The following is a 24977-nucleotide window of genomic DNA, read 5'->3' as shown; positions in this document are numbered from 1 at the left end:
TCCCAGATACTCTTGGGTGTAGTCCAAATCAAAATCACAGAGACTTTTCTGGGATCCATGCTTATTCCTCCAGGAGAAATGACATACAAGAAGTCCACAGAGGTGCAGTCAAATTCGTATTTCTCAGGTTTCCCATACAGATCATTTCCATTTGCTCAAAGATGTTAGAGCATTAACCTAACATGCTGGTCATGTAGGGTTTGGTTTTCTGAGAAAGTAAGAATGTCATCTAGGTAGATTACAACATATTGGTCTAGAACACACCTGAATCATTAGCCAAGTTATGGAACATGGCAAGGGTGTTACAGAAACCAAAAGGTATAACAGGGTACTGAAAATGTCCATAACGAGTATGAAAGACTGTTTTCCATTCATCACCCTCTCAACTCCAGAGTAGTCTATCGACACCATACAGGTGATTGAAAATTTTAGTCAAGATGACCCTCTCCAGTAGTTCACTGATCAATGGCAAGGGATATTTATTCTTAATGGTGATATTGTTCAGTGTTCGACAGTCTACCCAAAAGTGCAGGATACCATCTTTTTCTTTTTTTTTGGCAAACAGGATTGGGGCCCTGGAAGGGAACACAGAAGGATCCATAAAATTCTTTATTAGATTTTCATTGAGGTATTCCTGGAGGGCCCTGAGTTCAGATTCTGACAAAGAGTAAATTCACCCAATGACGATTTTGGCCCATAGCTGAAGATCAGTGGAGCAGTTGTAAGGCTTATGTGCGGGCTGGGCACTGGCATTTATTTTATCAAATACATCCGCAAAGTCCTTGTATTTCACTGGAATTGGGGAATGATCCTTGCTCAGAGCATGCAGTGCACAGACAATAGTGGCCTTGCCCATATTGCATCTAATGTTCTTGGCTCCTGATTGGACTAGACACTAATACTGACAATAATCAGATTTGAATCACATTCATGCCCTCCACGAAATGCTTGGATTGTGGAGGGAGAGCCAGGGTATGCTGAGCATGATTGGGAAGGTCAATCAGGTTAACTTACATCCTCAAAAGAAATCAGCACATCTTCAAAAGATGAGCCTAGCAACTTAAATTAATAACTTTGCTAGACATTAATAATCATGGACTTAATAAAGACAGGTTTCAGAGTAACAGCCGTGTTAGTCTGTAAGCTATTACCAACAGGAGAGTGGGTTTGTTGGAGGGGGGGTGGGGAGAAAACCTGGATTTGTGCTGGAAATGGCCCAACTTGATTATCATACACATTGTAAGGAGAGTGATCACTTTAGATAAGCTATTACCAGCAGGAGAGTGGGGTGGGGGGAGAGAAAACCTTTTGTAGTGGTAAACACCCATTTTTTCATGGTTTGGATATATAAGAACATCTTCTGTATTTTCCACAGTATGCATCCGATGAAGTGAGCTGTAGCTCACGAAAGCTTATGCTCAAATAAATTGGTTAGTCTCTAAGGTGCCACACGTACTCCTTTTCTTTTTGCGGAGAGAAGTAGGTGTTAAGTAGGGGTGACTAAAAGAGAGGTGACACCAGCAGGCCCCTTGACTGTGTGAATTGCGGTGCCGCAGCACCTCTGTGAGGTGAGGGCTGCGTGAGAGGAATTTGTTGTGAAGAAGGGTTCCTCTGCGCCAGTGTCCTGAGCCTTAGAATCATAGAATCTCAGGGTTGGAAGGGACCTCAGGAGGTCATCTAGTCCAACCGCCTGCTCGAAGCAGGACCAATCCCCGATATTTGCCCCAGATCCCTAAATGGCCCCCTCAAGGATTGAACTCACAACCCTGGGTTTAGCAGGCCAATGCTCAAACCACTGAGCTGTCCCTCCCACCCTTGTGACAGAGGCTGACGGTGCCGGAGAGTGAGAAGAGCCTGTGCGAGGTCAGACAGGCTAATATGCGTCAGCACCTGCTTTCGTTGCGGTGCCGAACGGTGCCGTGAGAGAGGCAGGCACCTGAAAGCCTGAAGCTTCAGCACTGGAGCATCAAAGGAACTCAGCCAGAGAAGCGCCCGGAGGGAGGTGGTAGATCTGCCCGGCGAACTCTTATTCCTCAAAATACCCTTTGCGGGTGAAAGAGGCTGCCATTTTTTTAAAGTTTCCTTTCCCTTTTTTGAGGCAGGGGACTGCAGTGTGCAGCAGAGTGGGCGCCTGGATCTGAGGCTGGTCCTAAAGATTTTTGCAAGAGGAGCAGTTTTAACCTCAGCTCCCTGTCCTTGCGTGCCCTGGATTTGAGCTTGCTGCAGTGGGCACATTTGGGGGGGATGTGGGACTCCCCCAAACATTTAATACATTTTGAATGGCCGCCTGAAAGGGGGACGGCATCATTGCAGTTAGAGCAGTGCTTAAAGCCTGGAGAGCCAGGCATGCTGGAAGCCAGATGGGCTGCTCCAGCTGTTGCACGTACAAGGTGCAGCTGCTCCACAGCCTCCAGGTAGATTTGGCTCCACCATCATCAATGAAGAAAACTAAAGGAGTGCAGATTGCGTCAGACAAGCGTGCGCATCACGCAGGCCATCGCCATGACCGGCTGTCTCCGAGTAGCTGCTGAATGGGGTGTGGTGACTGTCCAGCTCTTAGCAGCCCTAGGTGGCCCTTCAAGGAGCGTGTTGGGACACCTTAGTGGGTTAGAAATAGGGAAACTTGCATTCAGAGCTGGCTGGCAAATGTCGGCGTATGGGGGGGGGATCCATGGAAAATTTCACCAACAATTAAATTTGTTTTATTTTTGTGGAGGTTTCCCCCAAACTGAAAATTTTCTACCAAAACTCAGAACAATTTTTGGCCACAAACTGCCGGAAACCAGAAGTTTTGACTTAAAACTGCTGAGAATTGAAATATTTTCAGTTTTCAACCAACATTTTTCGGTTTCCAACCTCCCCCCCTTACTCCTACCCCCCCAAAAATCAAAGATTTTTGAGGAAAGCAGCAGCTTTCTATGAAAATGCTCGTTTAGTTGAAAACCCCAATTTTCCTTCAGAAAAATGTTTGGCTGGAACATTGTTGTCTGCCCTCCTGGCACTGCTGCTGTCCCTGTTCTGGGGATAATGAGAGGAGTTTAAGCCCATGACTGTCAATCCAGCATGAAATTCAGCATGCTCCTTCCACTGCGGGACATGGCAACCTGACCCGCTGCAAAGAATGAGAATATTAAATCAGAGCAAAATACATTTACCTTCATCCTACTTCTGTGAACCACTGGCAGCTGTTAATTTAACAGAGGAGCTCTTTGGGGGGAGAGACCCTTGCCAGGGCCGCTGCTCCTGTACCCCAGACTACAGCAGTAGAAAAAGCACAACTTTAAGGAAGCTCCCACAGGCCAGCAGCCATTGTGGAGGACTGAGGAGAACTTTCAATGAGCTCCTTAGTTTAAACCTAGGACCAGGGCCCCACCAAAAAATTCTGACCTAGCCACATCCTTCATCCTCACCAAATATTACCAGCCAGTGTTTTGGAAGGTCGCATTTATTGCAGTCCTAGGAGAGCATCACTTTCTGAGTCTGAGCTGATGGGTAGACAAGACACAACAGCAAGTGAGCATTTGTGGGGTTCTCTGGCAATGACAGAACATCCCGTCTTAGCAGGACCCTTTCACTGCCTAAATATGACCCATACGCTGCCTTTCTATAAGGCCTTTTATCCAAAGCTGTCAAAGCACTCCCTAATGTTAGTGAATTAAACCTTGAGATGCCCCTGTGCTATGGGGAGTACCCTCACTGCAGTACCTACCCCACACTCCTCACCCTGGTGTGTTGTTATCTCCATTGGCCAAAAGGCAGAAATGAAGGCACAGGGAGGCCTCAATTTTCAGAAGCGCTGAGCATCCACAGGCCCTTAGGGCTGGATTTTCAGAAGAAACTGGAGTCCAAAATGCTTGCTTGCAGGGGACTCTGGCCCCTGATTGAGGTCCCTAATGGGGACCTAAATGGGGAGTGGGGTGACCTTCAGGAAATCTATCCCCATGTGACTTACTCAGGGTGTCTCCTTTGCCTTTTGTTCTCACACTCTGCGACGCCCTGCCAGCTGGTTAGCTACTTGGGTGCACGTCACCACGCTCCCACCCCTGGATCCAGCGATGACTGATTTCTCTCTTTGCTTGCCCCATCTTTCCTGAGTGGCGCATGGCTGCTCATCAGGAGCTGCCACTCATAGCCAAAGCCATCAAGACAAATGAATGCCCAGAAAACCCTCAACTCCTGCTGATTTCAGAGGGGACTGAGAGAACGCAAGACTAGCACCTGGCAGGATTAGACCTGGTGATCATCTGCTTTTGTTTTTCCACTTTTCCCTGCCTCTCTCCCCCTCTCTGCTGATGGAAGGTGTTTTGTCTATCTGCCCTCAGCTGGAGGGAAACCCCTCACAAGGCCCACCCACTGCAACCGCAAAGGCCACCCTCTAGAGAGAAGGACGGGGCCAAAAGGAAGACAAGGTCAAGTACAAAATGGCAAAGCAAAAATGCAGATGAGAGGAAGTAAAAAAGGGTTGGGTCTTTTTGGTTGGCTGGTTTTAAAAGAAAAAAGAGGGGGGGAAATGGTATCTAACTATTAATGGGAAGCTAAACTAAAAGGGAAAATAGTTGAACAAAGGGAGAGAGAATTTCTCTAACGTGTCTGCTGAGCTCCGTCTCAGGCCAGGGACGGTAGAGAAGGAACTGAGGAGACCGGTCACACATGTGTACTATTAAAGCACGCTCGACATGTGGGGTAGGCTCTGTGCGTGCGCGACCGGTACGAGTGCTGCTGTCAAAATCTCCGAGCGAAGGGAGCACCCAGAGGGACATCTCTTGAAGAAGAAATTGATTTCCATCCTGTGTGGGAACAATGGTGTAGGAAGGATGTTTTTTAAAAAAGCCTTTAAATCTGCACTTGCTAAACTGTTTGAAATGATAATTAAAAACAGAATAATAAAACACCTGGAAGATCATGAGATGATAAAGAGAGAACATGATAAAATTATATAATTACATAAAATAGTGATGGGTTTAGAGAAGGTAGATTGAGAATTTCTGTTCTCTTTCTCTTATAAGAACAAGGGGACATTCAATTTAATTGAAAGGTGGGAAATGCAATACTGATAAAAGAAAACACTTTTTCACACAACCCGTGTAATTAGAACTCAGAGGAACTCACAGGAAGTCACTGAGGCCAAGAACTTAGCAAGATTCAAAAAGAGATTGGACATTTATATGGAAAACAAGAATGTCCAGAATTATAATTAATTATGACAAAACTTTTGGAAGGGATATTAAATCTCCTGCTTTAGGGCTTCAGCCAGTCAATAACTACTGGAGACTAGGAAGAGACATAATGTGGGGGGCAGATTACCCTCACATCTGCCTGCTGCTTCTTACACCCTCCTCTGAAGCATCAGAGATAGAACATTGGGCTAGAGGGATCTCAGGTCTGATCCAGTCTGGCGGCTCCTGTGAAACAGACTATGTACAAAGTACTCTCAAATGGACTACATGAACAAACTGAAAACCAGAGTTCTAACTTTCGTGTTAGTTGGAGCAATAGTAAGTCAAAAAACCTTCCAGATGGAAACAATGGTGTCCCTTTAACAAACAGTTTATCTTTGCATTCCAGTCCACAGTGCAAGTGCTGAAAGAACCTCTTTCTGCTATGCGGCACTGCTAAATGATAAACACACAAGCATAAACCAGAGAATTTGCCCTTCACAGAATGTTTCTGCTGAATGGCATCATCTAAATAAAATAGTTCCTGCAGTGGAGCTTCCTGAGGCCAAGATTTTCAGAAACAGGAACCTAAAGTCAACCACCTTAAATCACTTTTAGACATGCAGGCTTAGATTTCAAAGGAGCCTGAGGGAATTAGGAGCCCAAATCCTATTTCAATGGGAACTTCACCTAACTCCTCAAGCTCCTTTGACAATTCCAGCCTTAAATACATTGCCCGATTTTCAAAACTGCTGAGCACCCAAGAGGTTCCAATGAGCTCACTGTCATAGACGCTAAGGCTTAGTTCCCACAGTTTTTGTACCAGTTTAACTCTTGGTCTGATTTTTTACTGAAACAGTTAAATCAGTACAATCTCTGATGTGGATACAGTTATACCAGTATAAGCCTCTTTATACTGGTATAACTGCAGGGGGGCCATTTATGGAGATGGGAGTATATGGGGGATGTTGCCCCCCCTATGACACGGTGTACCTCCAAGTTTCACCCTGGAACCCCCACATTCACCACTGTGATATGACTGTGATGTTTTTTGTACAAAGTATGCCTTGTGAGGAATCATTTAAGAAGTCTTGATTTGTTGAACATTAATATCCTGTTGAATTTTTTGTACTATCCTTGTATGGGAAGTTATGAAGTATCGCTAAATGTGTTACTGAAATATGTTGTGAGGTTGGTAACACCCACAACTAGCCTTTCCGTAACAACAAAGGAGCAACTATCACTGTCCAGACTGGCACTGATGGCCCATCAAGAAGAATCCACTCTCCCAGAGGCTGCTCAGAAACAGCACATACACAATGAGGACTGCCTGACCCCACGTCACAAGAAGGATCTTTCTAGCAGCTGGAAGAAAGTATAAAAGACAGACAGTGACATAATCACTTGGCTTCTCTCCTTCCCCATCTCAACACCTGGAGATCATCTGGAAGACACAGACTTTGAACTAAAAAGAAAAGGAGGACTTGTGGCACCTTAGAGACTAACCAATTTATTTGAGCATGAGCTTTCGTGAGCTACAGCTCACTTCATCAGATGTTTACCGTGGAAACTGCAGCAGACTTCATATACACACAGAAATCATGAAACAATACCTCCTCCCACCCCACTGTCCTGCTGGTAATAGCTTACCAGCAGGACAGTGGGGTGGGAGGAGGTATTGTTTCATGATTTCTGTGTGTATATGAAGTCTGCTGCAGTTTCCACGGTAAACATCTGATGAAGTGAGCTGTAGCTCACGAAAGCTCATGCTCAAATAAATTGGTTAGTCTCTAAGGTGCCACAAGTCCTCCTTTTCTTTTTGCGAATACAGACTAACACGGCTGTTCCTCTGAAACCAGACTTTGAACTGCGGAGTTTGATCCCAGGCTGGAAAGGGAATCCAGCCTGTGTATTGAGAACTGTGAGCTGCCTGCAACTTCTATTAGGGTGAGAGACTGATTCAAATCTTCCTTAGGCTTTAGAATTTAGACAGCAAATTTATCTTTACTTCTTATGTAACCAACTTTATTCTCTATGCCTGCTACTTATAATCACTTAAAATTAGGGATGTCAATTAATCACAGTTAACTCACGTGATTAACTCAAAAAAATTAATCATGATTTGTCATAAATATAAAGGGAAGGGTAACCACCTTTCTGTATACAGAATTATAAAATCCCTCCTGGCTAGAGGAAAGACCCTTTCACCTGTAAAGGGTTAAGAAGCTAAGATAACCTCACTGGCACCTGACCCAAAATGACGAATGAGGAGACAAGATACTTTCAAAGCTGGAGGGGGCGGGGAACAAAGGGTCTGTCTGTCTGGGTGATGCTTTTGCCGGGAACAGATCAGGAATGCTCTTCAGAACTCCTGTAAAAAGTTAGTAAGCAATCTAGCTAGAAATGTGTTAGATTTCCTTTTGTTTAATGGCTAGTAAATAAGCTGTGCTGAATGGAATGTATATTCCTGTTTTTGTGTCTTTTTGTAACTTAAGGTTTTGCCTAGAGGGATTCTCTGTGTTTTGAATCTGATTACCCTGTAAGGTATTTACCATCCTGATTTTACAGAAGTGATTCTTTTACTTTTTCTTCAATTGAAATTCTTCTTTTAAGATCCTGATTGCTTTTTCATTGTTCTTAAGATCCAAGGGTTTGGGTCTGTGTTCACCTATGCAAATTGGTGAGGATTTTTATCAAGCCTTCCCCAGGAAAGAGGGTGTTGGGCTTAGGGGGATATTTGGGGGGAGGGGAGACATCTCCAAGTGGGCTCTTTCCCTGTTCTTTGTTTAACACACTTGGTGGTGGCAGCATAGGGTTCAAGGACAAGGCAAAGTTTGTATCTTGAGGAAGTTTTTAACCTAAGCTGGTAAGAATAAGCTTAGGGGGTCTTTCATGTAGGTCCCTGCATCTGTACCCTAGAGTTCAGACTGGGGAAGGAACCTTGACATGATTTAAAAAATTAATCGCAATTAACCACACGGTTAAACAATAGAATACCAATTGAAATTTATTAAATATTTTGGATGTTCTTCTACATTTTCAAATATATCTATTTCAATTACAACACAGAATACAAAGTGTACAGTGCTCAATTTATATTATTTTTATTACAAATATTTGCACTGTAAAATGATAAACAAAAGATAGTATTTTTCAATTCACCTCATACAAGTACTGTAGTGCAATCTCTTTATCATGAAATTTGCAAATTACAAATGTAGGGTTTTTTTTACATAACTGCACTCAAAAAACAAAATAATGTAAAACTTTACAGCCTACAAGTCCACTCAGTCCTACTTCTTGTTCAGCCAATCTGTAAGAGAAACAAGTTTGTTTACATTAATGGGAGATGATGCTGCACACTTCTTATTTACGTCACCCGAAAGTGAGAACAGGCATGGCACTGTAGTAACTGACGTCGCAAGATATTTACATGCCAGATGCACTGAAGATTCATATGCCTCTTCATGCTTCAGCTATCATGCGGACATGCTTCCATGTGGATGACGCTCATTAAAAAAATAATGCGTTAATTAAATTTGTGACTGAACTCCTTGGGGGAGAATTGTATGTCTCCAGATCTGTTTTATCTGCATTCTGCCCTATACTTCATGTTATAGCAGTCTTGGGTGATGACCCTCCACATGTTGTTCATTTTAAGAACACTGTCACTGAAACTTTAACAAAATGCAAAGAAGATACCAATGTGAAATTTCTAAAGATAGCTACAGCACTCGACCCAAGCTTTAAGAATCTGAAGTGCTTTCCAAAATCTGAGAGGGGCGAGGTGTGGAGCATGCTTTCAGAAGCCTTAAAAGAGCAACATTCCAATGTGGAAACTACAGAATCCAAACTACCAAAAAGAAAATCAACCTTCTGCTGGTGGCATCTGACTCAGAGGATGAAAATGAACACCGGTGCACACTGCTTTGGATTGTTATCGAGCAGAACCTGTCATCAGCATGGGCGCATGTCCTCTGGAATGGTGGTTGAAACATCAAGGGACACATGAATCTTTAGTGCATCTGGCATGTAAATATCTTGCGACGCTGGCTACAACGGTGCCATGCAAGCACCTGTTCTCTCTTTCAGGTGATATTGTAAACAAGAAGCAGGCAGCATTATCTCCTGCAAATGTAAACCAACTTGTTTGTCTGAGCGATTGGCTGATTGGCAGGGTAGGGGACAATTTTCTGGTGCAAGTGCTGGAGGAACCAACTGGGACAGAGCTCTTCTTGACCTGCTGCTCACAAACTGGGAAGAATTAGTAGGGGAAGATAAAGTAGATGGGAACCTGGGAGGCAGTGACCATGAGATGGTTGAGTTCAGAATCCTGACACAGGGAAGAAAGGAGAGCAGCAGAATACAAACCCTGGACTTCAGAAAAGCAGACTTTGACTCCCTCAGGGAACTGATGGGCAGGATCCCCTGGGAGAATAACATGAGGGGGAAAGGAGTCCAGGAGAGCTGGCCATATTTTAAAGAATCCTTATTGAGGTTACAGGGACAAACCATCCCGATGTGTAGAAAGAATAGTAAATATGGTAGGCGACCAGCTTGGCTTAACAGTGAAATCCTTGCTGATCTTAAACACAAAAAAGAAGCTTACAAGAAGTGGAAGATTGGACAAATGACCAGGGAAGAGTATAAAAATATTGCTCGGGCATGCAGGAATGAAATCAGGAAATGGAGATCAAACAAATTTACTTGCATAAAGAATGATCCATAGAGTCCTGCACTTAGGATAGAAGAATCCCATGCACCGCTACAGACTAGGGACCGAATGGCTCAGCAGCAGTTCTGCGGAAAAGGATCTAGGGGTTACAGTGGATGAGAAGCTGGATATGAGTCAACAGTGTGCCCTTGTTGCCAAGAAGGCCAATGGCATTTTGGGATATATACATAGGGGCATTGCCAGCAGATCAAGAGACGTGATTGTTCCCCTCTATTCGACATTGGTGAGGCCTCATCTGGAGTACTGTGTCCAGTTTTGGGCCCCACACTACAAGAAGGATGTGGAAAAATTGGAAAGAGTCCAGCGGAGGGCAACAAAAATGATTAGGGGACTGGAACACATGACTTCTGAGGAGAGGCTGAGGGAACTGGGATTGTTTAGTCTGCAGAAGAGAACAATGAGGGGGGATTTGATAGCTGCTTTCAACTACCTGAAAGGGGGTTCCAAAGAGGATGGATCTAGACTTTTCTCAGTGACAGAACAAGGATTAATGGTTTCAAGTTGCAGTGGAAGAGGTTTAGGTTGGATATTAGGAAAAACTTTTTCACTAGGAGGGTGGTGAAACACTGGAATGCGTTACCTAGGGAGGTGGTAGAATCTCCTTCCTTAGAAGTTTTTAAGGTCAGGCTTGACAAAGCCCTGGCTGGGATGATTTAGTTGGGGATGGTCCTGCTTTGAGCAGGGGGTTGGACTAGATGACCTCCTGAGGTCCCTTCCAACCCTGATATTCTATGATTCTATGACTCAAAACTGGACACAGTACTCCAGATGAGGCCTCACCAACGCCGAATAGAGGGGAATGATCATGTCCCTCGATCTGCTGGATATGCTCCTACTTATACAACCCAAAATGCCGTTAGCCTTCTTGGCAACAAGGGCACACTGTTGACTCATTTCCAGCTTCTCGTCCACTGTAACCCCTAGGTCCTTTCCTGCAGAACTGCTGCCTAGCCACTCGGTCCCTAGTCTGTAGCAGTGCATGGGATTCTTCCATCCTAAGTGCAGGACTCTATGGATCATTCTTTATGCAAGTAAATTTGTATGATCTCCATTTCCAGGTCCTAGAAATACCTCCCCCCCCCCAAACATGAAAACCTCCTTAGAATTGAAGAGACAAGATTAAAATTGACAAGCCCAAATTTTAATTTATTTTTTAAATATCATTTACTTCACAGGCTTTCTGCCCTCCCACCCTCTCAATGATCTATTCCATCAAATTAGTGGGAAGCACTGTTGGGTGACCCTACACGAATAAACCCAAAGCACTGTGTTTCTGAAGGACAGAATACGGAAGCCTGTCTGTACGTCACTCTGCCTGATGCGATGGCCACCACTGAAAAATGTGTATGTCACATTATAAATCCCTAGTCATAAGAATGGAGCAGAGTCATGGTATCATGTGCCCCAACTCTAAACAGAGCTAAGGGTTTGCCTATATTACAAAATTAGATCAACTTAATCTAGGTTGACCTCCAGCCACTGCAGTAATTCAATCCGCTGTTGGTGTCCATGGCAAGGCTGCAGTGTGTATACTGACATAGTTAGGTCAACATAAGCTGCCTCACGTTGACCTAACTCTGTAGTGTAGACAAAGCCTTAGGCCTTGTCTACACAACACAGTTTTGTTGACAAAAGTCAGCTTTCGTCAACAAAAGAGTGGAGGTGCACACACTGAAATGTTCCCCCTGCTGATATAATTCCCCTTCTACCCCAGCATAATAATACCACCTTGACAAGTGGCATAGAACTTTTTGCAACATATTTAGAGCAACCCAGTGTCAGTGTAGACACTATACTTGCTTATGTCGCCCTAATTGGGCTACAGGTGTCCCACAATGCCCGTCATGACCTCTTTGATCTCAGTTTGAACTCTGCTGCCCTGAAGGTACACAGGTATGTGCCCCTCCTCCTTTTAAAGGCCAGGTAATTTTTGAAATTTCTCCTCCTATTTGCTCGGCATGGACAGTTCACACCACATCTTCCCAGCTGCATGGAATACACCGGAGCTGTTGGATCTGCTGGGTCTGCGGGGAGAGGAGGCTCTGCAGTCACAGCTTCAATTCAGCCATAGGAACTTTGATGGCTCCGGGCTGATTTCTAGTGGCATGCAGGAGAGGGGTCACAAAAGGGACACACAACAGTGCCATGCAAACATCAAGGAGCTGAGGCAGGCATACCAGAAAGCAAGGAAGGCCAACCATCGCTCTGGTGCAGCGCCGAAGACACACCATTTCTACAAGGAACTGCATGCCCTCTTGGCTGCAGCTCCACCTCCATCACCTAGAGCCCTGTGGATACTTTGGGGGGACAGAAGGAAGCAGCCAGCAGAGTCAACCCCAAGGACAAAGTGGTAGACAAGGAAGTGGAGTTGGAGGAGGATGTGGAACACATGAAAATGGCATGCGGTGATGTGGCGAGTTAGGACCTTTTTTTGACTCTGGAGGGATCTAGTCAGTCACAGCACTCTGGCACCAGTGGACATGAAGCAGGGCAGGGCCAGATTAAGACCTTTAGAGTCCCTAAGCACTGAAAAGATTATGGTGCCCCCCCCCATATGTAATTCAAAATAAAAACAATACTATACCATAAAATAAAATTTTATTTTTCGAAATGACACAAAACTTACACGTATGCTGAAATTAAAATAGCTTCTTTCTAGATTTTCTGATTGCAAAATTCTGGATAAGTTCATCAAAGCCGACTCGACAAAGCCTGTCCACTTCCATACACAATAGGGAAAGTGAATCCAGTCTGTCCTGACACATTGTTGTTCTCTGAGGGTTTTTTATTCCTTTCAGCTGAGAAAAAGAGCATTCTATGGAGCAGTTAGTAATCATCAATGTTAGAAAAATATGTAGTGCGATCTCTACATTTGGAAATACACATTGTATTCCGCCTTTCAGTATTGTGTCATGAAGATCAATGTGACTGAATTTCATTTTTCCTGTTTCATTAAACTTTGCAAGCATATAACAGTGTAACTGCCGTACTTCTCCACAGAGATTCATGTTCAAGTCAACAGGGTATGAGTCAACTAGCTTTTGCCAACCTTGTGAATATTGTTCATCAGATAAGTCCACATCGTTTAGAAAAGAAAATCTACATGATACTTCTTTGTACACGTCACCTCTCCTCTTCATATGAGCTTCAAGTGTATCAATTATAGTGTAGTAAGTAGATACGCAAAATTTGCCTCTGGGATTCAATGCTGTTTCTGGTGCACTGCTATCATTTGCTTGTTTTTTCCTGATTCGCTTGCGGGACTGCGTTTCTTTGTAGTTAGTATCAGGCAAGATATCTTTTGATATGTCTTCAAATCTTTTGAAATCATTCCTCAAAGTGTGTAAGTGGTCTGCTAATGATTGACAGAGTTCTGCACATGTTTTCAAATCCAATTCTTTTTCTTGGAGAGCTTGACTTGTGTGGTAAAAGTGTTGTAAAATGTCATTCCATATGGTCAACATGAATACAATCTCTAGTTCTTGCATCTTGTTTGCAATGTTTTCTGCCTCTCGTATAGTTTCTCCCTTTTGTGGTTGGTCTTCAGCTATACTTTCTAATGCATCCACAATCTTTGAGTAGGACTCCAGAATTGCACTTGCTGCCACTGCATGTGCCTCCCAGCAAGTATTAGAAAGAGATTTCAACACACCATCATTGCCCAAATATGTTTTAAGAACTGCCCATCGGCGTGTTGAGGCAGAGAAAAATGTATAAAGTAACTGGACAGTTGAGAAAAAACTTACTACCACCAGACAACAATCCACAGCACCGCGGCCAACAAGACTGAGAGAGTGTGCAGCACATGCTATGACTATGGCATATCTGTTCTGTTCTAAAAGCTTCTTTTGCATCCCTTGATAAAGCCCTGACATGTTGGCAGCGTCGTCGTAAGATTGACCTCTGCACTTCGAGAAATCTATTTTGCAGACTTGGCACAGATACTGCAGTACGTGATTTGCCATTTCTTCACCAGTGTGGCTTTTCAAATTGAGGAATGTTATAAATTGTTCAACTGGTTTTCCATCTGTGGGAGACACATAACTTAGTACAATACTCAACTGATCAATAGGTGAAAGATCAGGTGTAGAGTCGACAGATAAATTGAAGTACCCAGCAGTACTTCTTTCATCCACAATAGCTGAACAAATTTTGTCACTCATTAGACCAATGAGTTCATCACATATTGTCTTGGATAAGTATGATGGGTTACCTTTGCCAGCATTCCCATATTTTGAGATATGGCCAGCTAAAAATGGGTCAAACTGAACCACAAGCTCCAACAATCCCAAGAAATTTCCATTCTGCAATGATCCAAATGTGTCATTTGATCCCTGGAAAGGCAGACCACATCAGCTAATGTTTGAATAACAGCTATAACACGCTGCAAGACATGTTGCCAGTATTCACGCTCCCCTTTAATTTGTTCTTCCAATTTTTGTGTCAATCCAAAGCCCTGTCTTCAATTTAAATATGTCAACATTGAATCTCTGTGATTAGTGCTATTTTCATGTTGTTCAATTAAAACAGTATTCCGACAGTCACTAAATCCATCTGCAGCAAAGCGGGATGTTCAAGGTTTATCTGCAAAAAGTTTGCAAACAAAACAGTACACAGACCCTGTTGATGGTGAACACAGTAGCCATTCTCGAGTGTATTTCTCACCATTCGCTTTCATGCCAAAAAATATTTTTTGTGAACAATATCTTGTTTGTTTGCCATTGGTAAAAGTCCAATGTGATTTCTCAAATGGCCCAGTGTGGTGTTGACAGTAATTTGTCCACAATCTATCCAGTAAGCTACATCATCGGTACTGAAATCAACCCACATACCAGGATCTTTTCTCCTACTATTTACAGCATGAGCAGGTTCAGTCTCTGACACATCCACACCTTCTACAACGTCTGTTTTACCACCAGGTGTAGGATGATCAGTTACAGTCTCTGACACAGCCACATGTTCTGGAATGGTGTTTGTTTCACCAACAGAAGAAGGGTCAGTCTCTGAAACACCTCCAGGTTTTGGAATGTCTGTGCTACTGAGAAAAGATGTTGCTTCTGATGGATTCGCTTTGAAAAATTATGTCAGCTTTGGAAGATTTTGGAAAATTTCACTCGTTTTTTTGTTTTTTTTCTTCCACCAGTTTACGTTTCTGTGCTCCACTCAGTTGGCTATGTTTCATCCTGCCCCTTATCTCAATTATCTGAACTTAAAAAAAAAACAAATTACACAATGCACACTATTTTTATGTATATATATATAAAATATATATATAAGAAAGGAAAAAATGAATCAAGTACGTATAACCCAGAAGAATATATCAATAATAAAACATAAATTTATTGCAATACATGACAGGATTTGATTCCCTCGCATTATTTCGATCTACGTTAGTAGGACGCCCCCCTGGTTTAGGTGGGGATAAGTAATGAAAAGAGAACAGAAAAACAGGGGAAGAGTATGGAGCGGAGTGCAAGGAAGTCCAAAAAAGTTCTGATTTTTCCCATGATGACTATTTGGATGCTTTTTTTGAAATATCAAATATCAAATTAAAAAAAAAAAAATCTCATGTGCCTAGTCTGCCTAGTGGGTAATCCAGCCCTGAAGCGGGGGATGCGAGTGTAGGTAAGCATACATTTTACTTTGATACTTCATGGTGAGAGGAGATTGAGCTCTCATGTACTTTGTTATATGGTAGAGGAGGGATAAGGGAATGAAATTAACAACAGAGTTTATGCAGCTACGCAGTGGGAGCCTGGCAGAAAAGTTTGTTAATGTACACTGGGATAGCCTGGGAATCCTCCAAAGAGATCTCTAGGAAATTTTCCTGCAGATATTCTGCAATCCTCTACCAAAGGTTCCTTAGCAGAGTTAGCTTGTTTCTGTCCCCACTGCAGGAAATTTTGCTGCACCCAACAGGCAATTATTTCTGCAGGGACCAAAGCCGCACATAGGCGAGCAGTATACAGAAACAGTCTGAAGACACACACATGCAAGAGATGCACCCTTGCACCCTGGGTTACCCTCAGTAGTGAGATATCGGGTTTGATCACCCCACCTATGGAAAAGGGTACCAATATTCAGAATATTTCCACTAGGAGCTTGTAGGAACCCCCTTCTCAGACCACCCAGACCCTTTGTTCCTTCTTGCCCATTCCCCCCTTTCCACCCCCCACCCAACCAAACTCACCATATTTCGGACTCACGCCAAGCTGTATGCTAGCCAAGGGATAGTGACAAAGATGTGTGTGTAACTTTTGTGATTCACGGCTGTGAGCGCACTCACAACACTGTGTCAGTTCATTGTTTCTTTGGCTTCTGAAGATGCCCTTGAGGACCCCACTTCTCCACAGCGGTAGAGTACATCCATCAGATAAGATGGATTCTATGATTCTATGGCAAACCAGGAAGAGTAAGGAGGATATGTTTTGTGAAGTGCTGCAGTCAACAGCTACAGCAGATAGTGAAACAATAGCACTGAGGGAGACAATTAATGAAAATATCAGGCTGGATAGCCTGGAAAGGAGAGAGGGGCAAGAGTGGATGATTAAGCTACTGGAGGACCAGACACAGATGCTCAAGTTCCTCATTATGCTGCAGTCAGAGCACAGCCATGCACGAGTCCCCCTGTAGTTCAGTACCTCACTGAACTCCGTACCATGCTCTCCCCAAAGTCCCGCACCACATTTCGTGCATGTTCCCGGTACCTCTCAGTAGCCTTGCACTCAACCCATAGAGACTGGTTTCATAAAGCTGGAATTACACTCAGCTATGAGAGCCATAACCAAGAGACTATTCCTCATTTCCATGTTCCCTATTTGATGAATATTTTGTTTTTGTCCTGTTATTAAACTTTATTCTTTGATACAAATTTACTCTTTATTTGTATCATATGCACATTAATTGGGGTGCTAACATTCAAACACAGTGGCTATTGGAAGGAATATTTGCTCACTACAATTAACGCTCAGGTTAATCAAACATTATAGGGGTCACACAGGGCGGCAAGTAAACATTGCCTGGCTGAATACCTCACATAAAGACACGTTGCTAGGAATCATTGTCAAAATGCTCCTTCAAAGCCTCCCTGATTTGAATAGCATCCTGTTGTGCCCCTCTAATTGTCCTGGTATCTGGCTGCTCAAAATCAGTGGCCAGCCAATCAATCCCAGCACTCCACCCTGGGGAAAACTTTCCCCCCTTCACTTCACAAATATTATGCCTTGTACAGCAGGCTGCAATGACTGTGGAAATATTTTCCTTGTTGAGGTCTAACCTGCCAAAAAGGCAGTGCCACCAACCTTTTAATATGCCAAAGATATATTCAGTGGTCATTTAGCACCTGCTGAGCCTGTAGCTGAAGTGCTCCTTGCTGCTGTCCAGGTTCCCGGTGTAAGGCTTCATGAGCCATGAGAGCAAGGGGTAGGCAGGGTCTCCCAGGATCACTATGGGCATTTTCACATCCCCCATCAGAATCTTCTGGTCTGGAAAGAAAGTCCCAGCATGCAGTTTTCTATACAGTCCAGTGTTCCTAAAGATGCATTCATCTGCACCTTCCCTGACCACCCTACAGTGATGTCAGTGAAATGGCCCTGGTGATCCACTAGCGCCTGCAAGACCATGGAGAAGTAGCCCTTTTGGTTGATGTACTCTGTCTCAAGATGGTCTGGGGCCAAAATTGGGATCTGTGTTCCATCTATCGCTGCAGTTAGGGAATCCCATTGCCTTGAAGCCATCAAATATTTCCTGCACATTACAAGAGTCACAGTCCTTTGTAGCAGGAGGTGATTAATGGCCCTGCAGACTTGCATCACCACAACCCACACAGTGGATTTTCCAACACCAAACTGATTTGCAACTGACTGGTAGCAGTCTAGAATTGCCAGCTTCCACATAGCGATTGCCACTAGCTTTTCAGCAGTGAGGGCAGCTCTCACTCTGGTGCCCTTGTGCTACAGTGCTGGGACAAGCTCCGCACACAGGTCCAGGAGGGTGGATTTGCACATCCAGAAGTTCTACAGCCACTCTGGTCATCCCACACGCGCATCACAGTGAGATTCCACCACTCGGTGCTTGTTTCCTGAGCCCAGAACCAATGATCCGCCATGTGCAGCTGCTCCATGAATGCCAGCAGCAGTCTTGAATTATTTCTTTCCATGGCACACAGCAGGGCAGGCACCACTGATTCACTTTCTGTTTCACAGCTCATGAAATACTGCAGAACCAGCCACGTTGTGGTCATAACGCTCAGCAGTTCAGGATCCATGATTTCAGACAGAGATGGTGGGCACATAGTTTACAAGGACTGTTAAAAATGGCATGAAACGAAGTCAGAAGCCCATGGAATGATGGAACAGAAATAACTGCATCATGGGATGATGAGCACACTCCCATGATGCATCACAATCCATTCCCAGATCTTCCAGGAGCAGAGGGTGGCAAGTTGCACAGTGGGATAGCTTCCCATGATAAAACTCTCTCACTGTCGATGCAAGAGCACAGACTGTGGATGTGATCTGCCAATGCAAGGAGCACTGTGTGGATGTGTACAACCAATGTAATTAAAGCAGCTTATGATCGATGTAAGTCGACTAAACTCTGTAGTATAAAAATAGCCTTAGTCTCAGTGGTGACCTAAAAGCCTTGGCGTAATCTCTTTATGAGTATAGACATTACAATTTTTTTCAAATTAAAACATTAAAATGGCCTTTTTCCAAAGAAAACATATTTTGCAAAAAATTATTCACTTATTCAAATGTTTTAATTTTTCACAGACATTTTCATGACTTCTTTATCCATTGTTTTTATTTAAAAAATTATCAAAACCATTATCAAAATGGTTATCAGATGTTTTTGTTTCCTGAAAACAAGTGTCAAGAATCATTTCCATAATGTTTTTGACCAAAAAATATTTTAAAATGCAATAAAAATTTTGAAAACCTGAAAATAGATCTATTGGAAACCCTGCACAATGGAAACTTCTTCAAAATTTCAATTTTTTTCTTAGTTTTTATTTTTCCTTTTTTGACAAGCTTTATGAGGACTCATTGCATTAAAATAAATAAAAGCCTCCTTGGGTTAAATGTATTATTAGAATTTCTAGTCTACTTACTCCTCATCCTGAAGATGCTCTTCCTCCTCTTGTATCTGGAGATGATTTTTTACAGGAGCAAGGTTCTCGGTTTTGGCATTGTAATTCCGAAAGCAGACATTCAGCTTCTCGTCAAATTCATTCACCAAGTCTTCCATGGACTTGAAGCTGATAATTTCAGAGGAGAAGTTCTCAAGCTCAGAAAGGGAGGGATCTTCCAGATGCTGAGGGGATGAGCTATAAAAACAATGCGGTTTTTCTTCTCTCTCATCAGCATAGCAGGGTCTCAGATCCTCAAACTCCTCATCCAGACTCACCAGTGGAGCTTCCATCTTGAACTGGCTAAAATGAAATAGACTTCTTCAAGTCAGATTATCTAGAACAAAAAGTACATCCATGAATCAGTAACAAGGTTTTGTAACCTGTATGCACACACTTTCTGTTTCTGCAGGCTTCAGTGCATTACTGTGGGAAGAATAGTCCTGTCTATATTGATGATCATATCAAAAATTTCATTACAACCTGCAAAGATTTCAGAGTAACAGCCGTGTTAGTCTGTATTCGCAAAAAGAAAAAGAGTTCTTCTGGCACCTTAGAGACTAACCAATTTATTTGAGCATAAGCTTTCATGAGCTACAGCTCACTTCATCGGATGCATACTGTGGAAAGTGTAGAAGATCTTTTTATATACACACAAAGCATGAAAAAATACCTCCTCCCACCCCACTCTCCTGCTGGTAATAGCTTATCTAAAGTGACCACTCTCCTTACAATGTGTATGATAATCAAGGTGGGCCATTTCCAGCACAAATCCAGGGTTTAACAAGAACGTCGGGGGGGGGGGTTGGAAAAAACAAGGGGAAATAGGTTACCTTGCATAATGACTTAGCCATTCCCAGTCTCTATTCAAGCCTAAGTTAATTGTATCCAATTTGCAAATGAATTCCAATTCAACAGTTTCTCGCTGGAGTCTGGATTTGAAGTTTTTTTGTTTTGTAATATAGCAACTCTCATGTCTGTAATCGTGTGACGAGAGAGATTGAAGTGTTCTCCGACTGGTTTATGAATGTTATAATTCTTGACATCTGATTTGTGTCCATTTATTCTTTTACGTAGAGACTGTCCAGTTTGACCAATGTACATGGCAGAGGGGCATTGCTGGCACATGATGGCATAGATCACATTGGTGGATGTGCAGGTGAACAAGCCTCTGATAGTGTGGCTGATGTTATTAGGCCCTGTGATGGTGTCCCCTGAATAGATATGTGGGCACAGTTGGCAACGGGCTTTGTTGCAAGAATAGGTTCCTGGGTTAGTGGTTCTGTTGTGTGGTGTGTGGTTGCTGGTGAGTATTTGCTTCAGGTTGGGAGGCTGTCTGTAGGCAAGGACTGGCCTGTCTCCCAAGATTTGTGAGAGTGTTGGGTTATCCTTCAGGATAGGTTTTAGATCCTTAATGCATTGGAGGGGTTTTAGTTGGGGGCTGAAGGTGACGGCTAGTGGCGTTCTGTTCTTTTCTTTGTTAGGCCTGTCCTGTAGTAGGTGACTTCTGGGAACTCTTCTGGCTCTATCAATCTGTTTCTTCACTTCCGCAGCTGGGTATTGTAGTTGTAAGAATGCTTGATAGAGATCTTGTAGGTGTTTGTCTCTGTCTGAGGGATTGGAGCAAATGCGGTTGTATCGCAGAGCTTGGCTGTAGACGATGGATCGTGTGGAAATTGTTGAAATCATGGCGTTAGGGCGTGCACATGGCCCCACAGTATGCCAACATTTTTATGGCTGACTTAGAACAACGCTTCCTCAGCTCTTGTCCCCTAACGCCCCTACTCTACTTGAGCTATATTGATGACATCTTCATCATCTGGACCCATGGAAAAGAAGCCCTTGAGGAATTCCACCATGATTTCAACAATTTCCATCCCACCATCAACCTCAGCCTGGTCCAGTCCACACAAGAGATCCACTTACTGGACACTACAGTGCTAATAAACGATGGTCACATAAACACCACCCTATACCGGAAACCTACTGACGGCTGTTCCTACCTACATGCCTCCAGCTTTCACCCTGACGACACCACACGATCCATCGTCTACAGCCAAGCTCTGCGATACAACCACATTTGCTCCAACCTCTCAGACAGAGACAGACACCTACAAGATCTCTATCAAGCATTCTTACAACTACAATACCCAGCAGCGGAAGTGAAGAAACAGATTGATAGAGCCAGAAGAGTTCCCAGAAGTCACCTACTACAGGACAGGCCTAACAAAGAAAATAACAGAACGCCACTAGCCGTCACCTTCAGCCCCCAACTAAAACCCCTCCAACGCATTATTAAGGATCTAAAACCTATCCTGAAGGATGACCAAACACTCTCACAAATCTTGGGAGACAGGCCAGTCCTTGCCTACAGACAGCCTCCCAACCTGAAGCAAATACTCACCAGCAACCACATACCACACAACAGAACCTCTAACCCAGGAACCTATTCTTGCAACAAAGCTGGTTGCCAACTGTGCCCACATATCTATTCAGGGGACACCACCACAGGGCCTAATAACATCAGCCACACTATCAGAGGCTTGTTCACCTGCACATCCACCAATGTGATATATGCCATCATGTGCCAGCAATGCCCCTCTGCCATGTACGTTGGTCAAACTGGACAGTCTCTACGTAAAAGAATAAATGGACACAAATCAGATGTCAAGAATTATAACATTCATAAACCAGTCAGAGAACACTTCAATCTCTCTCGTCACACGATTACAGACATGAGAGTTGCTATATTACAAAACAAAAAAACTTCAAATCCAGACTCCAGCGAGAAACTGTTGAATTGGAATTCATTTGCAAATTGGATACAATTAACTTAGGCTTGAATAGAGACTGGGAATGGCTAAGTCATTATGCAAGGTAACCTATTTCCCCTTGTTTTTTCCAACCCCCCCCCCCGACGTTCTTGTTAAACCCTGGATTTGTGCTGGAAATGGCCCACCTTGATTATCATACACATTGTAAGGAGAGTGGTCACTTTAGATAAGCTATTACCAGCAGGAGAGTGGGGTGGGGGAAGGTATTTTTTCATGCTTTGTGTGTATATAAAAAGATCTTCTACACTTTCCACAGTATGCATCCGATGAAGTGAGCTGTAGCTCACGAAAGCTTATGCTCAAATAAATTGGTTAGTCTCCAACCTGCAAAGAGTTGCTCATAGCCTTCTGAAAACTGCATTTTTGGCCTGACATTTTCCATGTTTCATGTCAGCCAGAGATTAATTATTTCTGGGAAGTCTGAACAAAATCAGTTTAGACAGAGTTTTTTTTTAATATGGGAAGATTTTAAAAAATACTATTTTTTAATTAAACCTTTAACACATATTACTCACATAACTCAAAAACAATTGAATTTCACAAACTGAAATTTTTCAGGAAGGCTACTCTTCATGAGAAACAGGTCTTTGCATTGTTTACTAAAAACTAAAATACAGTTAATATATAAACATTTCAAAGAAAAATTCATGAGTGCACATTAGAAATTTTTGATAACTTTGGCAGACTCAATATTGTAGCTCTAGTTAACATCAGAGGGTGAGATGTTCAACAGGACTTGTGCTCCTAAGACAATTGGGTGCTTTTGAAAATCCCAACCATAGTTAATACTGACATTTCTACAAAATCTGCATTGAGAGAACATTTTAACCAGAAAAAATGTAAATGATAATTATGAATCATTTCAGAATACCTTATCAGATGCTCTAAAAGCCACAATCCCAAAAATGAGGAAGAAGGGTATGCTGGGTAAAAACTGACCTGGTTTAGAGGAGAAGGGAAATCAGCTATAAAGAATTGGAAAATAATATATAACAAATGGAAGAAAGGGAAAGTTGATAGTAACAAATATAAATCAGAAGTTAGGAATTGTAGAAAATTGATAAGAGAAGCAAAGGGACATAATGAAAAATCTATGGCCAGCAGAGCTAAGGACAATAAGAAGGAGCTTTTAAAAAAAATATTAGGAACAAAAGGAATCCTGGAAATGGTATTGCTTCATTATGATGTGGAAATGGTAGAATTATCAATAAGAATACAGAAAAGGCAGAAGTGTTCAATAAATATTTCTGTTCTGTATTTGGGGAAAAACATATTCCATATATACTTGTACATAAGCCTAATTTTTTTAGTAAAAAAGGGAAGCATCAGAGAAGGGGGCCGGCTTATGAACAGTTATAGAGAGTGAGAGGTGGGACACAGCCCCTCCCCCCAACAGAGGGAGGAAGGAGTGGCAGCACAGCCAGCAGAGCCAGAAGAGAAGAGGCGGGGCCAGACTCTCTCCTCTTCTGGCCTGCTCTCCCTCCCCAGCCTCCAAAGCAGCTGCAGCTCCAGGGCTGGCAGGCTGCAGCCGCACAGTTCAGCCCACCGGAGCATGCTGCAGCCAGGCCCATGCCGCCCAGCCCAGCCCAGCCCGCCGGAGCATGCTGCAGCCAGGCCCATGCCGCCCAGCCCAGCCCAGCCCACTGGAGCATGCTGCAGCCACGCTGCCCGGTGTGGCCCACCAAAGCAGGCTGCAGCCACACTGCCCAGCCTGCCAGAGCAGCTCCAGCCAGGCCAGAGACATCCTCCCCTGGCCCTCCCCAGATAAGGTGGGTTGGGGAGAGTGTGGGGGTCCCGGCCTAGGGGGTGGGGTCATGTGGGGGGTGATCACAGGGATTACTCTCCTGACCCCCAGCTTCTCCCCCACAAAAAATTTCCCCACCAGTTGCTGTCCCGGCCCATCAGGGTAAGCAGCTGGCGCACTGGGACACTTTGTTTACTTAGGTTTACCTCCGTGCCTGCAGACGCTCGAGTTAAACAAACCATCTTGGCCCACCAGCGGCTTATCCTGATGGCCCGGGAGCCAAACTTTACCAACCCCTGAATTATAGCATTGGCTTATGAATGGGTCATAAAAATTTTCCATTTTTACTTATCCATCTTGGGGGGGTCAGGTTATAAATGAACCAGCTTATGATCGAGTATATACAGTAGTCTCATCATTTGGTGATGATAACACTCCTTCCTCTCAACTCATATCTCTGGAGGATGTTAAAGAAAAGCTACTAAATTTAGTCATTTTTAAATAATCAGATCCAGATAACTTGCATCCAAGAATTTTAAAAGAGTTGTCTGAGGAACTTGCTGGACCATTAATTTTGATTTTCAATAAGTCTTGGAGCATTGGGGAAGTTCCAGAAGACTGGAAGAAAGCTAATGTTATGCCAATTTTTTTAAATGGTAAACAAGATGACCTGGGTAATATAGGTCTGTCAACCTGACATCGGTCCCAGACATGATAATGGAGCAGCTGATATGGGATTCAATTAATAAAGAATTAAAGGAGGATAATGTAATTAATGCAAATGAGCCTGTATTTATGGAAAATTGGTCCTGTCACACTAACCTGATAACTTTTTTATGAGATTATAAATTTGGTTCATAAAGGCAGTAATGTACTTAGACTTCTGTAAGGCATTTGACATGGTACTGAATATTTTGATTAAAAAACTAGGATGATATTAAATTAATATGGCACATAACCTGGGACCACAGGACCGCTCTGCCCCCTTAATTTTCTAATCTGGGTTGTCTCTCACAATGCCTTACTGGCGATAAGCAGCAAACCCCTCCAAGTGCTGTTACCACTCAGGACAACCACATGTGGTGCCCCACAGCCACCCAGATTGAAAGACTGCTCCCAGAGCCACTCACAAATCACAGAGAGAAAGGCACCAGCCAAATCTCCCCAGCTCTCATCTTATACCACCAAAATATACCTCTAGCACTGCTCAAGACCCTTTCTTGAGCAATGCAAGTTTATTAATTGGTTCACCACTTCATCAATGGAAAGTGGACATACACCAGCCTTTGTAGTCTGAGCAGATTTACCAAGTACTTCATTCAAGCTCACTGGTAAGGATAAACACTAGAATACGTTTATTGATTACAAAAAATGGATT

General features: G+C 43.3%; 1 protein-coding gene across 5 annotated transcripts in view; it reads right to left on the bottom strand.

Moving 5' to 3' along the window:
• FEZ1 (fasciculation and elongation protein zeta 1) overlaps positions 1-24977 on the bottom strand; it is a 165746-nt gene that overhangs the window by 121779 nt on the left and 18990 nt on the right. For 4 of the 5 annotated variants that reach the window (XM_073320722.2, XM_073320719.2, XM_073320723.2 and 1 more), the window contains exon 2: positions 19004-19358. In XM_073320722.2, coding sequence (XP_073176823.1) covers positions 19004-19314 — 311 coding nt within the window. In that variant the 5' untranslated portion in view covers positions 19315-19358. The remainder of the gene's footprint in view (positions 1-19003; positions 19359-24977) is intronic. The other variant, XM_073320721.2, reaches the window with a different exon arrangement.

Source organism: Lepidochelys kempii, chromosome 22, assembly GCF_965140285.1.
Source record: "Lepidochelys kempii isolate rLepKem1 chromosome 22, rLepKem1.hap1, whole genome shotgun sequence".
In the NCBI taxonomy this organism is placed as follows: Eukaryota; Metazoa; Chordata; order Testudines; family Cheloniidae; genus Lepidochelys; species Lepidochelys kempii.
This window is presented reverse-complemented; position numbering and strand designations above follow the sequence as displayed.